The sequence below is a fragment of the Schistocerca serialis genome, chromosome 3 (genome assembly GCF_023864345.2).
Source record: "Schistocerca serialis cubense isolate TAMUIC-IGC-003099 chromosome 3, iqSchSeri2.2, whole genome shotgun sequence".
Taxonomy (NCBI): Eukaryota; Metazoa; Arthropoda; class Insecta; order Orthoptera; family Acrididae; genus Schistocerca; species Schistocerca serialis.
In genome coordinates, this window is record NC_064640.1 from 66,228,641 (window position 1) to 66,244,958 (window position 16,318).

The following is a 16,318-nucleotide window of genomic DNA, read 5'->3' on the forward strand; positions in this document are numbered from 1 at the left end:
GCTATAGTTTTATAGTTATTCAGTTGAAACTTCTCATATTTTTATGATTATAGCGGATCTCCCTTCTACTTAAATTTAAACATCCTAGCTTTATTTATCCACCTACTTAATCTATCTTGCTTCCTTAATTTTTAAGACAAAAACCAGAAAATCATGAATTTCAACTAAAATTTTAATTTGTGAGATCCAGAATACTGTTTCTACTAAATTATTATGAAAAAGGAATCTAAATATAAAATTTTAAGTTTCTAGCTCTTTTCTGTTGCGCTAATGAATTTTACAGAAAAACATCCAATTTTCGAAAATGCTTAAAGTTATTGAACTGATATTCAACACATATTGATTTAGTATTACTCCTGACATGCTAGAAACGTTTCAGGTTATTTACTTGATTTTTAAAGTATTGCGCAACATTTATGACGTCGGAGCTAGTTACAGCGGACTGACTGGCACACAATGGAAAGACTGATGTGAATTTTATACGGCGTGAGTAGGCTGCTTCTTCACGTCACCTTGTGATCAAGAATGATTTTGTTTTGGAACAAGATTCTTCATGAACCTGCCTTTGGCTGCTTGTCCAGGATTCATTAAAAAATGTAGACGTACTGCTGTAATTGTTGCTACATGTTTACCTTCTCCGAGTGTGATCACATCATTCTGACCAAATTATTATAGCCATATTTCATCACATAGGACAGTATGAGTAATGATGTGTAAGAATTGCTGCAGTTAAATCTTAATAAACGTCTGCTGACAGAACTGGAAACACTGTGAAAACTTTTCCTGGAGTAAACAGTGTGATAGCCACTGATTACAGACATTCCGGAAATGAAGATCTGAGAAACAGTCTCCTACCCCCTACCAAGTGTGCACTGAATGTACTAGTAGATTCATTGATCATCCTCTTCCATCTAAAAGTGACACACATTTTATTTGTCAGTGTTTGTTGCTAAATCGTAAGACCCATCTCAGAGTTTTTTTTAAAGAACTGATCATGGAAGAACAGCAACTGCCCCGGAATGCAATTGCTCATAGCTTCAGTTTGCCCTAAGGCTCACTTATAAATCATTATAGGAATGCTCCAGTTTCAAACTCCATAGTCAACAATGACTGAATACCACATAGAATATGACAGTGGACAACCTTTGCACTGAAACTTTTGGACAGATTAAAATGTTATGTCAAACTGGGACTCAAACCTGGAACTTTTGTTTCATGAGCAATGGTCTCAGAGTTTCATTCTGGAAACAGACTACGACTAAGCCACTTCTTTGCTAAACCCTTTCTTCCAGGAGTGCTAGGTTGACAAGGTATGCAGGAGAACTTCTATGAAATTTAGAATGTGGGGGAGAGATATTGGCAGAAATGAAGCTGTGAAGATGGATTGTAAATAGTACCTGTATTGCTAATTTGGTAACGGGATTGTTTGTGAAGGGTGAGGTTCTGGATCCTGACACTGAATCATGGTCTGTTGCACAGTTTTAATCTGCTAGGAAATTTCAAAACAGCACACTTCCCTGCAGTAAATCAAAAGTAACCAATTATTCATGGAGATGCACACTCCCCTACAATCTGTTTTGGAGGGTAGATATAATTTTACCCCTTCTCTTTGCCTCTTCCTTTCAATGTCTCACTCACCCACCACGTCTCCCTCATCCTCCCACTATGTCTCACGTCTCCTTACCCTGCCCCTCTACAAATCTGTCACCAGCCCCCTTGGCAAACCCTTCCCACATCTGACACTCGTTTGAACCCCTATGAGCCTCCTTCTCCATCACATTCTAAGCCCCACTCCTGTTTCTTTCTTCTCCCTCATCCACCATGCACTAGCTCCTGCCCTGTTTCAGGTTTCCCTTTCTCCTTCCACAAGTGTTCTCCTATTCCCAACCCCCTTTCTCCTTCTTGCGCATCAACTTTCCATCCACCTCTACCTCCCTTTTTCCCTTCTCTTCTTATCATCTTGCTGTCTCTCCCATACATCTACATCCATGCTACGCAGTCCACCTCACTGTTTGCAGTGGAGAGTACTTCTGGCACCATTATCTTTTCCCTCCTTCTGTGTTCCATTTCCAAATGATGCTTGGGAAGAATGATTGTCGGTAAAGCTCCTGTCTTCTTCCTTCCCTTTAATACAACATTAATCACCTTCTTTACTGTGTTGTTTGTTAATGTATTATATATTGATTTTAGTAGTAATTAACTAATGTTTGTAATCAATGTGCTTGCAATTATGCATTATAGATGGTAAAGGAACGTGGAGTACAACAAGAGCTACATGAACAACTGATACAGGACCAAGTGACATTGCAGACATTGCATGAACATCTTTCGGAACAATTTGATAAAATGGCAATGGAACGAGAATCACTTAGGGGTGCACAGCGTGATCTACGATCGGAGGTACGCTCATTACGCGAGATGTATGGTCAGCGTGAGTCAGATACACAAGCTCTACAAAGAGAGTGTGATCGTCTCAAGGCAGAGTCACGTTCACTCACAAACTTGAGAGCAGAACACTCGAGTCTCAAGGTAAGTGATAAAATATAGAATTTGATGAGACCGTTTCAGGATTAGACACAATTTTCAAGTAGTCATTGTGATATTATTCTCTGTTCTGTTTTTCTGTGGTGTGTGGTTGGCATTCAATGGCTGTATGTTATCACGTAATAAAAAAATATCATTGTATTCATTTTACTGGCTAGCATCCAATATATTGTGTGGAAAGAAACTTTCATTCTGCACTGAATGTTTTTACTGATGTGCAACTCTCTTATATGTAAAACCTTGTCTTCAGTGCTGTAGCATCTCTCATATGCATGTTTCTTCATCCTGCTGTTACCTCTTTAGTACTTTCCCAAAGTTTCATAGATGCTTTCCTACCCCCAGACATGATCTTTTAAAAGGTGACCGTTTCATTCTGAAATAAAGTTGTAGGCTGTGAATGAGCCATTCTTTATCATAATTGTGGGAGTTCTCCCATTAGTTATTAGTTCTAGTGATTATTTTTCGGCTTCATACAAACTCCTAACCACCATCATACAATAAGTAAATATCTATATGTAACATTTTTGGTAAAGTAAAGTATGCATCTGCTGGACATAACTAAAAACACAACAGTGTTGTTTTGAATGTGTAATATAGTTTGTAATAAATGACTCCCATTTCATCAGAAATCAGCATGTCTTCCTCCAGTTTTTATCTACCTTCATAATTGTTTTGTGATATAATATGCCTCAGTGCATCAAATTTGATAAACATTTCGTTGAGATCTTCTGTAAAGATAACATCTTGAATATATGAAATGTTGCTGTTAAATTGATAGCTGATGATGCAAAAATTTGAGTGCAGTAAATAAAGACTTTTGGTTGAGCTTATGGACAAGTGCCTGAAGCTATTCCAGACGGTGGATTTTCTTATTCTTTATTTCTCATGTACTGTTCCTTTACAATGCTGGTGACCTAGCTGTTTAATGCCTTAAAATGTGAAAAGCCTCTCAAATAAGGCAGAGAAATATATTGAGACTGTTCCTTGTGTTTTATATTCTTATTTACATTGTAGACAAAGCACTAATTCACTTTCAAAAGAACATGGAAACAATTACTGTAACCTTGTTAAATGAATCAAGCAGTTTTGTGGAACAATGTAGGTAATCATGCTAAATCTAAAGCTGCAGCATCTCATGCATGTTCCAAGTACAAACAGAATTGGAGAGGGTCTGTTAATAAGCAGAAGTGGTAACTATGCTCAGATAAATTTTTTGAAATGAATTATCTGTGTAGTAGATAGTTTATAATATCATTCATTGTATTCCTGTTCATTTTTTGTTCTAATTCATATTTAAATAACAATGAAGGTTGCAGTTCATTCACATTAGTAAATGAGCAGGTGACTGTTAACTTCAAATTAATATAATGTTCTTCTCATTGATGGCAGTGAAGATGAAGGAGAGAGTGTTTATGTTGATCGGTAAGAATGATAGAGTAAGTTACCTGTGACAGCAATACGTCACACATTTTGAACTAAAAATAACCTGTATTTACAGGCACATGTGCAACACAGAATCTAGGAGACTGTTATATAATCTACAGAGTCAGAATCACGTCCTAAAAATGAGAACAACTGAAAGTATTCTTGATGTGAAATACCAATTTTATGAAAGAAGATTACATTCCCTCGAGCAGGTGTATAAAATAAAAGAAAAGTGTTGCTTGGGGATCATGAAATAAGAATGGTAACACTGAAAGTAGATAGAGAAATTAAAGAACCGGAACTAAATTAAATGAAAAGAAAATAGGGCTTTCAAACCAACACTTTGTAAATTGATTGCAATTTTGTAGCTGTTTATATATAAATAAATTGTTAGTATATGCTGCCCTCACTGCATTGTTACTCTTGTTAGCTAAATTTTCTGTTAGTACTGTAATTTCTTCATAGACTCCTCTCCTATCAGATCATGTCATCCTTTCCAGGCTCCTCATTCGATGCAATAACAACTGTATTGTATTGTGCAAGTCAGATGCTGCACCTGTTATAACTGCTGCATGGTTTAGTTTTACACTTGAGTCCTAAACCTAAACAACTCACCATTCTGCACAAACATTGGCGGAGGTGAAAGAAGTGTCAAGTGGAAAAGAAATTCCTAAAACTGAAATTGGTTTGAATCAATTGAAGACATAAAATCTATAAATGAATCTGCGATCACTGAAGCCGAGGTCCTCTATACTGTATTCCAGTTGTTGTTGTTGTTGTGGTGATGGTGGTGGTCTTCAGTCCAGAGACTGGTTTGATGCAGCTCTCCATGCTACTCTGCCCTGTGCAAGCTTCTTCATCTCTGAGTAACTACTGCAACCTACATCCTTCTAAATGTGCTTGGTGTATTCCAGTACCAGCTGCAATTTGCATGAAAATGTTGTGAGACGACACAGCTATCTGGATGCATTTTTAACAACTTTACTTTCGTCGTGATCACACTTTTATTTCTCACCAGTCTTGCACATTTCAACTTTGTCATTTTCAAAGGCCATGGTAGTGGAGTGGCCATAATGGGCATGTGTATCTCACATTGCACCATTAACCTCTGCAGTCGTTGTGTCTCATGTTTTTTGGTGAGGGATTTGTGTACTCCATCTACGGGCCTCCTCTTGCATTAACTTTGTGTGAGCTTTGATGTGGAGCAACAGCGGTGAATGCAGTAACTCCAGACATGCCCACAAAACTATGGAACACAAGTTTGACTATCATCTGGATCGATGTCGTGCATCCTATGGAGGGCACATTTACCGTCTGTGAAAACTAAATCAAAACTTTGATCCTAAACATAATTGTAAAAAGTATATTGATGTTGTATGTGTAAGTTAAAATGTGCTCTGAGTTTCTGCCTCCATTCGTGTAGAAGATACAGTCTTGTGAGATTGGGTGAATCTTTTGAAACACCCTGTGTATATTTGTGTGGCAGGGTCTCAATGAAGATGTCCAAAAAAACCCCACTAGCAGCTACTGAAAGTACATAGAGTTACAGATTGTGGCCCATGTCTAAACAGTAGTCCATCAGAATATTACAGTGATATTAAAGGTTGAATGCTTCTGGTTAACATGATGACCCATGTAATAGTCATTGTTGAAAGCTGACTAAAACCTGAATTTGACAGCAGGGAGAGCTTTTAAAGAAATCTAATCCTGTACCAAAAGCACACACTAAATGTTGCTTGACATGAAGTCTGCATTACAGTATCAGTAAATACAGTAAAATATGGGAGATTCTGCATGCATAATAGTTCAGGCAAGATTGACTACCTTAGGCAACCTGTTCCCAGTCACTGCCAGATGTATCTAAGTCTTTTGTTTGCAACTGTGGGATTGGTAATGAAAATGTTCAACAATGGAAAGATTATGAGGTTATGACATGTTGGTTTACCGAGAACAATTAGCAATAACAGGTAGAAGTAATCAAGGTGTCTGACAGTTTGTGAAAACATTGCGTTGTTAGTTAGTCAGTTATTTTTCAATCTACCATTGTCATTTCTGATTGATTTTCTTTTTATTTCTTGGTTATAATGTTTGCAAGCACTCTCACTGCAGATATGGCGTTGCATGCATTTGACAGCTATAGCATACTTTAATTTTAGACACGGGTGCCAGCATATTTCAGATCTTTGTACTATTGTGGCTGTTGCAAAATTTTTGATAAGAATGAAACTTCCTGGCAGATTAAAACTGTGTGCCCGACCGAGACTCGAACTCGGGACCTTTGCCTTTCGCGGGCAAGTGCTCTACCATCTGAGCTACCGAAGCATGACTCACGCCCGGTACTCACAGCTCTACTTCTTCCCGAGTTCGAGTCTCGGTCGGGTACACAGTTTTAATCTGCCAGGAAGTTTCATATCAGCGCACACTCCGCTGCAGAGTGAAAATCTCATTCTGGTTTTGATAAGAATGTTCACAACATCCCAGTGTTTGAATTGCCATGGTGTCTCCGTGATCATAATTTGTATGCTTCTGACAGACATTCAGTAAGTCTGCAGACAAGCACTTAATTTCCATTACATTGCAGCTCTTTGTTTTTGATGGTTTCTTTTATCATTGCACCTCCCATCATTTTCATATTTCCTCCATATCTGAAGCAACTCAAATGAAATTTGTTGACAGTATGTATTGGCAACTGGTTGCTTGTGAATCATGTCATGTCTAATTGAATAGGGCTGGGCAGGTGACACAACTGTGGAATAACTCACCAGTAAATTGCTTGCAACATGTTGCTGACCAGTTGACTTGGCATGAGCATTGCCAAGCAGTTGGACTAGCATTGTTTCCTTGAACAAAGATTTGTTTTGTGTTAATATTATAAGGCTGGCTTTTAGTGGTAGTTTGTAAGAAAAGTGGAAAAACATCTTAGTAAATCATACCATCGGAATTCTTTTGTGTGTTCTGTAAAATTACATTATCATGTGCAAATAAAAATGAAAATAGTGGGCAAATGACATAAAAGATACAAATCTTCTAAGTTTAAATAAAATTATGTTCACATACAAATGACTTTAAAAAAACCAAAATCTAAAGACATATGGGTTTTCAAAATAAAAGTAATTGACAACACATTAAAGTAAAGGATTGACTTCAAATTTTCGAATGTAATAACTATACTTTCCTTGAAATGGACATTCAAGTGCGGTAGCTCCACTGCCAAGGAAGAGACGCACATATGGAAACAAAATAATTTGCTAAATAATCTGTGAATATATTTGCTGGTGAATTAGCACAGAATTGTAACTTTTTGAGCTGTGAGTATTGTTGCAGCATTGTTAGTGGTTTCATGATTTTCTTCAAGGTGTGTTGATGTGTATTTTGCAGTTACTTGTTTGTGTACATAATTTTGGAGAATGCAAATGGCTTTGATAATATCATTCAGTCTGGTGGGATTGGTGCAACATATTGGGCCATTTAAAATTTGAAAGCCTTCTGAACCAGTTGAAATGTAGATTCAATCATTTTTAATCCTCTGTTAAACCTTCTTATCACATTATCCAGACATATTTTGGAGAATGATCACATTAAGTAGCTTCATAAGGGGGGTTGAGAATGAGATGGACTTGCCTGGCAGTTAAGGGAGCCAGCAGGGTTAGAGAGAAAACTTGTTTTAGTGGTACACTTGGTGGTAAAGGGGTGCCATAATGGCTAGGGATGAAATGATAATAAACCCACATGGTACTCCTAGCACTCAGTGAACTTCACTGCACTGAAGTACACTACACACAGTAACGTAGGAGGTAATACTGTGGGAATGAACCGGGCATCATCAGACTTTGTGCAGCTGCAGTCCGGGGAAGCCCCTCGAGGGAATGCGGCTCAGAGGTGGCACTAACTATACCATGACAAAACACACAAACTGGATGTGGGTGCAAAATCCTGCTGTCCGTGCAAACTCCGGCACAGTGCGGCAGCTGACAATGCAGGCCACGTGGCATTGTGCAGGGTAAGCTGCCGAGAGCATGGCCAGGAGATGTTGCCTTCTTGAAGCAAGAGCAGAGACTGGTTGAGTGACAGTTGAGCATGTGTGGCCCCTGGAAAGCATGGCAGTCTGAGATCTACCTGCATCAGAAGTGACCAGTGAGGGTCTTGGTGGTGGTACTTTGGCCAACAGGTGCTTCACTGATCGCTGGTTGTCAGTCATCGCAGCCCATCATCTGTTGCTACAGGTGGAGGCGAACTGAAGGAATCACCACATTGCTTTTCTTGCCAATACCACCTCCTCTACAGGTGACCAGCTCATAATTACCATCATTGCCAGAAGATGTCACTCTGAAATCAATAAAGAATGGAACAGATTCTTGGACCTAGTTCCTCCAAGTCTAAGTAGCATGTTGGGCAACAAGTTTTCTTCAGCGAACTCGACCAGCTGTCACATTTTCAGCTTCCTCCAAGTTCAGGTCCACACACTAAATGTCATTAGCAAACACTCATTTCCAGGTGTTATGAGATCTCCCTGTACTCCTGTATCCATTCATTCCATCCAACTTGGTTGTCATTAGTTGTAAACTTAGTGGTGTTTCTGCCAACAGAATGATGATGTCTGCAAAGTCCAGATCTGTTTATTCCAACATGTGTCTGTATTTGAATTCTCCATAATTTTTCTCATTATTGTGTCTATGACTAATATGAAAAAGAATGGTTATAAAATGCAACCATGTCTGATACCTGTCATAGTGCTGAAGAAAGGGGTGTTTACATCTTCTGTTCTTATACAGCAACTGGAGTCCAGTCATAGGCATCTGGAAACATCAGTGAGATTTTCAGGAATTCCATATACGCATACAATATTCCACAATGATAACAATACATATATTGTATCCAGAATGAGATTTTCACTCTGCAGCGGAGTGTGCGCTGATATGAAACTTCCTGGCAGATTAAAACTGTGTGCCCGACCGAGACTCGAACTCAGGACCTTTGCCTTTCGCGGGCAAGTGCTCTACCAACTGAGCTACCGAAGCACGACTCACGCCCGGTACTCACAGCTTTACTTCTGCCAGTACCTCGTCTCCTACCTTCCAAACTTTACAGAAGCTCTCCTGCGAACCTAGCAGAACTAGCACTCCTGAAAGAAAGGATATTGCGGAGACATGGCATAGCCACAGCCTGGGGGATGTTTCCAGAATGAGATTTTCACTCTGCAGCGGAGTGTGCGCTGATATGAAACTTCCTGGCAGATTAAAACTGTGTGCCCGACCGAGACTCGAACTCGGGACCTTTGCCTTTCGCGGGCAAGTGCTCTACCAGGAGAGCTTCTGTAAAGTTTGGAAGGTAGGAGACGAGGTACTGGCAGAAGTAAAGCTGTGAGTACCGGGCGTGAGTCGTGCTTCGGTAGCTCAGTTGGTAGAGCACTTGCCCGCGAAAGGCAAAGGTCCCGAGTTCGAGTCTCGGTCAGGCACACAGTTTTAATCTGCCAGGAAGTTTCACATATATTGTAATTCATTACTATGATTATAACTTATGTACACAAACCTTCTTCTTGAATCAGTCTGTCCCTTAATGAAAACCATCTCAAGATCCCTACAGTAGTTCACGAGATTAGCCTTCACATACAAACAGAAAATCATAGCAAGGTCATATTAATATAGGTTCCGTAAATATTATTCCTGTTTTTGCTCCTAAGGGGAAGGTCTTTTGCTTTAGTGCCTGAACACAGTGTGAAATGGAAAAGAAGTTACAAACTGTCTTTGTTGCCCCAGGTGGTAGTGGGACAAAGACAAAGAAGCCATGTAGGATGATGGAAACTGTAGTGTCGGCAGACTTGCCAACACTGCACACACTAATTGAAAGAGGCGGCCAAGATGCACGCGCTAACTCACGGAGGCGGGCGTTAGGTCTGAAACAGGATACGTAATGAATGCTATAAAGAAAAGTACGTAGCTGCTGGAATACTTAACTTTAATCCATCCTTGTTGTACATCGCTCTTGACGATACAAGTGAGACTCTGTAGATACATGCAATGTAATGCTAATGGCGCCTTGCTAGGTCGTAGCCATTGACTTAGCTGAAGGCTATTCTAACTATCTGCTCTGCAAATGAGCGAGGCCTCGTCAGTGTGCATCGCTAGCTAAGTCGTCCGTACAACTGGAGCGAGTGCTAGTCCGTCTCCCGAGACCTGCCGTGTGGTGGCGCTCGGTCTGCGATCACTGACAGTGGCGACACGCGGCCGATTTAAAGCTACCACCTAGCAAGTGTGGTGGCTGGCGGTGACACCACAGAAACAATCTAGTGTTCATTATCTTTTTTTAAACCCTTAACTTCTGACTCCCCTGAAAATTTGCCAGATATTTAACATGTTATACAAAATGTATTTGACACTATAGCCAATAAAGATATCTCCTCTCAGCATCTTTCATTTTCACCACCATCATCCTCAGCAGCACCACCACTCTTTTCTAAGACTGCAACTTGTGTTGGTTGGACACAGATGATGTGAAGAAAAATTCCAAATTTTTTAAGCTGAGAGAAATTTTCAGATGACATAAGAAGAAAGAAAACTCAAATGTTGTTATAAAAATAATTGAATTGGTAACTGTTTCATGAAGTTTATTAAAGCCAAGAAGACAAAAATTGATGTCCCAGAATCAGAGAAGACATGAAAATGCTTCTTCTCAAATTATTGTCTGACTTGGATGAAATGAGTGGCCAACGAATAAAAACATTCAAACATAAGTTCTTACAAGTAGTCATTGAAATCATGAATCAGTCATCCACTCCACTGCCATTTTCCCCTGTAGCTGTTATGCAGTCACTATAATTCCCCAACTCATCAGTGCCTCATACAAACTGGACAAAGTTGCTGAGACTGGTCTTCAAGGGAATAGTGCTAACAATCTGTATTACAGTGTAATTCAGCAAGGAGTTGGCCAGCAATTGGTGGGTGATTGCTAATTGCACAGATTGTCTCACATGTAAGTTCCAAAAATGATGTATGAAACACAATAATATGTATTCTCATTGAACATTTTATTATTTACTAAATGGTATATTGTCATGTTTAATTATGATATAATTTTCTGTATTTGCATACCATGTGAACAAAATAAATCAACACTTTCTTACGTCAGTGTGATTAATATCTGTTCCTCTGCACTGATACGTGCTTTCGTATCTGTATTACTCTGTATTATCACAGGAGAAATGCACTGTATCAAATCACTGTAGCACAGTTTAGTCAGCCTGTGAAAAGCTGTGAATTTTGAATCTGTCTATCACAGACCTTTAACTGTTACAAATAGTCTGCAGTTTGTTTTCTCTGGGCTTAAGAATGAATACAGAATTTTCTTGGTTTCCTCTTAGTAACCACCCTGTCCCATTCACAGATTCTATGCCAGAGTAATAACAGTCTGTATGCTTGTGTATTTAATAAGTTCCAAATCATTGTGTGTTTGTGTGTGTGTGTGTGGGGGGGGGGGGGGACTCTCGGTTGTGGTTGCATCCACGTGCATGCTGGTTTTACATTTACAAACAGAGACACTGTGCTGTCATAGGATCCTTTGTTTTTTATGTCTGTCCAAATTCATTCAAAGTTGGTGAAGAGTTATGAAGTTGTTGTTGTTGTTGTTGTTGTTGTTGTTGTATCCGGATCCCGCTCCCTCTCCAGCTACTGCTGGGTCTGGGTGCTGACGAATCCTCTCTCCATTTGGCTCAATCCTCCCACCACTTTTCTTCCTCCCGTTGCTGCCAGGTCACACCTCTCCTTTCTACAGATATTCTCACTCCCGTAAACATTGAAAAAGTACACAAAGATTATGGTACACATTAATTGAAAAATTACCATGTTTGCACGAGTGTAGGCCACGTGCAAATATTGGCTGCAAGTAAACTTCTGACACAATATGGTAATAACCCAATCTTGGATATAGGCTGCACTACTAAGTTTATGAGAAAGTTCAAGTAGACAGTACTTTTAGTTGCAGCTCACTCCCACCTCTTTTTCAACTCCCGAATAACTAAGAGTGATGTACCTCTCTCTCTCTCTCTCTCTCTCTCTCTCTCTCTCTCTCTCTCTCTCACTCTCATACTGGGGGTCTTGCCCCCAGGAAGTTTTCTAAATTTTAGATCAAAAGTAGTGAGTTTTAAAGTTTTTAAAGCATTTTAGAGGCATTTGATCAACGTTAGAACCCCGAAAACTGGACTTTCAATAACTCGACACTCCAAGAAACTTGACAAGCCTGACAGACACATTTTTTGGCTTTGAAAAAAGAAACAAAACATTAACATGCACAATATTTTTGTAAAAAGCTAATTTAATTTACATTAAAAATCATTCTTATAGACTATTACACAGTGGTGAATATATCACTCTGAAAAGACTGAAATTATATTGTCACATAGAAGAAGGTGTAATTAGATGAAGAACGAATACTAATTTCATTTAACAAAGGTTTATTCAGCACTTGCACATACAAGAGCGTGAAGCAATCTGCCTCTGGCCAGAACACATACAGTATATATACAGCTACAGAACATTCCAGTACAATGATTCTTGATATTTGTGGATACTTCTAGAATGTACTCGAAATGAATATAGAAATTAAAATTGTACAGTCCAAGTGAGTTGTGAACTCACGACCCTTCATGCAACAGTTTAGTACATCCTCCTAGTCCGGGAACGAGTCATCGGTCCTGCATACTCCGATTCCTGATGGTTGCCCTAGCGATGATCTTCGTCACCTTTCCACTTGTTGCCTGTCACTGGAGCTTCGAATTTACCCTGGGTTGCAGGATCCTTATAGGGCTTCATTGGAAGGACGTGGACAGTACCTCTGATCTATCGTCGTTTTGTGTCGGGGTCGAAATCTTCAACTTCACAAGTAACATCAGACAACTGTCTTACAACCTTATAAGGTCCAAAGTAGCGCCGGAGGAGCTTCTCAGAGAGACCAACCTTCTGAACAGGAGTGAAGATCCAGACGAGGTCATCAGGCTGGTAAAGAACAGGGCAGTGTCTTGCGTCATGCCTTCGGCGATCGTTCTCAGCATGCAGTGTGCGGAGTCAAGCTAACTGCTGAGCTTCCTCAGCTCTGGTTAACACCTGGCTGATGTAGTCATCGCCCATGTCATCAGGGTGTAACGGGTACACTGTGTCCATCATCGTCGTCACCTCACGCCTATGTACCAGGAAAAATGGCGTAAATCCTGTGGTGTCTTGTTTGGCGGTGTTGTAAGCATAAGTCACGAAAGGTAGCACCTCATCCCAGTTGCTCTGCTCAACACTGATGAACATTGATAGCATGTCGGCCAAGGTCTTATTAAGGCATTCAATAAGCCCATTAGTTTGCGGATGGTTGGCAGTTATCATGTGATGAGTAATTTTGCACCGACGGTTTATCTCTTTCACAAGATTGGATTGAAAAACTTTCCCTCGATCCATAATTAACAATGTCGTCCACGATGAATTTGGTACCTTGGATGCTTCAGCTGTTTTCACGGCTTTTGTAATGGCATAGCGTGTCAGATAATCAGTGCAAACAATAATCCATCTATGATGATCCAGAGACCACAAGAGCTAGGGCTGGTTGGCCATCCGTGAGGTTATCGACATAGTTTCCTATCATTTTTGTAGTGATCGACGGCGAAGGATTTTTCTCTTCGGCAGCCTCGCCTTCAAGGAAGGTCACACCCTTTAGTTTTACAGGTTGCGGTGGCTAGGTGATTGGCTGGAGTCTCTAAATGGTGATGGAGACCTTGATCGCCATGTAGGGGAGTGTCTCCTCTAGTGGCTAGCTTGCAGCGATGGTGACCTACGTCGTCCTGCACCCACATCTTCTTGTTCATCTTCGTCGTCCCGGAGTTGGTGTCGGCCAAGATTGGTCTGCTGTCTTCTCGCGTGGGCGTCTTCAAATATCTGCTGCCTTTCTTGACAATAGCGCACCACATGTCCCAGTCGTCCGCAGTGGAAACATTCTGGTTGGTTCTCCTGGGTCCTCCAGATGTCAGTCTTCCTTGGTGCCCAAGCAGGTTCCTTATGCGGCATTGTAGGAACGTAACTTCACCTGAGTGTCGACTTTTTCATCGTTTTAAAGGGAAATGAAGGACAAGAGATTGGCTTCAATGTTTGTTCCACTTCCTCCCTTATGACCTCTTGAAGTGTCTTCCCGTGCAATCCAATCCAAGTGCCTTCTTAATCTCTCTCTCTCTCTCTCTCTCTCTCTCTCTCTCTCTCTCTCTCTCTCTCTCTCTCATGAAGAACACTTTTGAAATCAGTTCCTTCCTCCATCACAGACATCGGTATGACATATGGAAGCCGTTCAAACTTCTTGCATGTAATTCTTTTTGGATGCATTGTCTCGATGTACTGGCACCATTTTATGAAGTTGTCTGCTCTTGAAACCACCTTCAGGAGTAGGGCTTGATACATGTCCTCAGCAACACCCTTCATGAGATGTGCAACCTTATCTTCCTCCTCCATTCTGGGATCCACTATTTTACACAGCTCCAAGATGTCTTGAATGTAGGATGCTATAGTTTCTCCTGTGCCCTGCACTTTAGATTATCTTCAACCTTGCACTCCTGTCGTTGTGTGTCACCGAAATGCTTGCGGAGTTCCGCCTGGAATACTTCCCAGCTTGAGAACTTCTCCTTGTTGTTCTCATACCATTGCTTGGCAGTGCCTTCCAAGTAGCAGAATATGTTAGCCAAACACACGGTGTCATCTCATTTGTTAAATTTGGCTATACACTCATATACCTTCAGCCACTTGTTTGGATCTTGGCCATTGTCACCAGAGAACCTGGAATGATGTCTCATGTGGTGGCACACAGTTGCTGTCATTGTAACGTCCTCTTCTTCTTCTGTCTTTGATAGATTGCGATCTTTTGAATATGGCTCGAACTCGGGTTTCTCGCCACGTAAACAGTGACTCTGTCGTGGCCTCTTGGAAGCCACTGTGTCATTGATAATGTGCACTATCACAAGTTCCAATACCCGGTGCCTCCACCACAATAATGTCACATAGATGAAGGTGTAATTAGATGAATGACGAACACTAACGAAGGTTTATTCAGCACTTGCACATACAAGAGCGCGGAGCGAACTGTCTCCGGCCAGAACACATACAGTATATATACAGCTACAGAACATTCCAGTACAATGATTCTTGACATTTGTGGATACTTCTAGAATGTACTCAAACCGAATATAGAAATTAAAATTATACAGTCCAGGTGAGTTTTGAACTCGCAACCCTTCATGCAACAGTTTAGTATCATAACCACTACACTACGGTGCTACTTGGCTTCTTCTGCGACAATATTTAAATAAATCCTAAACTATCATTAAAAGACTAACACACAAAATATTGGTGTCGCACAGTAATAGCACTTTGATTAATAAGTGAAATAGCTAATTTAAGCTTATTTTGAATAAAGCTCAGGGTCCATTAAATAGAAACAATATCTCAAAGTTAATGTTGTAATACACTTAATAAAGTTAATACAGGATGCCCAATACTTTCAGTCAAAAATTATGTAAATAGTGGGTTTTAATTAGGTCTTACACCCTAGAAATACTTAAGTATTTGAAAACAACTAATACAGTACTATAGTAATATAGTAATACAGTACTAAACTAGTACTAATATTTCGAATCTGAAAATTTAACATTATGTATGTATTTAATTCTCTATTTTATAAAGACTTTTGATATTACTCTAAATGCCACTATAAGGACTAGAGTGTCTTAGGTGCAAATGGACTGGATTACTGAATCCTAAACATCTCAATGGGCACGAAGAACAGCAAAGTTGTTCAATCCCTTCTGTCCCATTGTTGATCGAAGATATGACTTCAGACGTCTAAGGGCGCTAAATGGCTGTTCTACTGTTGCTATCATGATTGGAACTATTTGGAGAAGCTTAACGCACTTCACTACTTCACATAACATTTCTCCAACTGCAGGCACTTGTGTAATGTACTTTCTTATATCACGCATGTTTTTTAAGACCATTTGCTTTTTATTAGCAATATCAGCTAACATATTCAAGTGTAAGCACAGTCTCTCAATGTCTAGGTCATTTTTGAAAATCTCAGTTGATTTTTTCCAAATTTGTTTCACTGCACGTCATATATCTTGGCGGCCGAGTTTAGGTTCGTTCTGCGCATTTGACGTCACAAATCACAGTCAGCCAATGAACAGAGAACGACGTTGCCAGATCTCGACTGCAGTGCAGAGCACGGACGAGTGTCTTCAATTTTAGAAACGTTCAGTCATAAATGAAGTAATTGAACAAAAGCAATGTCTTGATAGCAGACTTTCTTTTATAGAAAGTTTGGAAAAAGCATTCTTTAC

General features: G+C 40.0%; 1 protein-coding gene across 1 annotated transcript in view; it reads left to right on the plus strand.

Annotated features, from left to right (window-relative positions):
- Positions 1-16,318, plus strand: part of LOC126469717 (protein Daple) — a 195,271-nt gene that overhangs the window by 117,839 nt on the left and 61,114 nt on the right. The window contains exon 16 of the mRNA XM_050096907.1: positions 2,242-2,529. Coding sequence (XP_049952864.1) covers positions 2,242-2,529 — 288 coding nt within the window. The remainder of the gene's footprint in view (positions 1-2,241; positions 2,530-16,318) is intronic.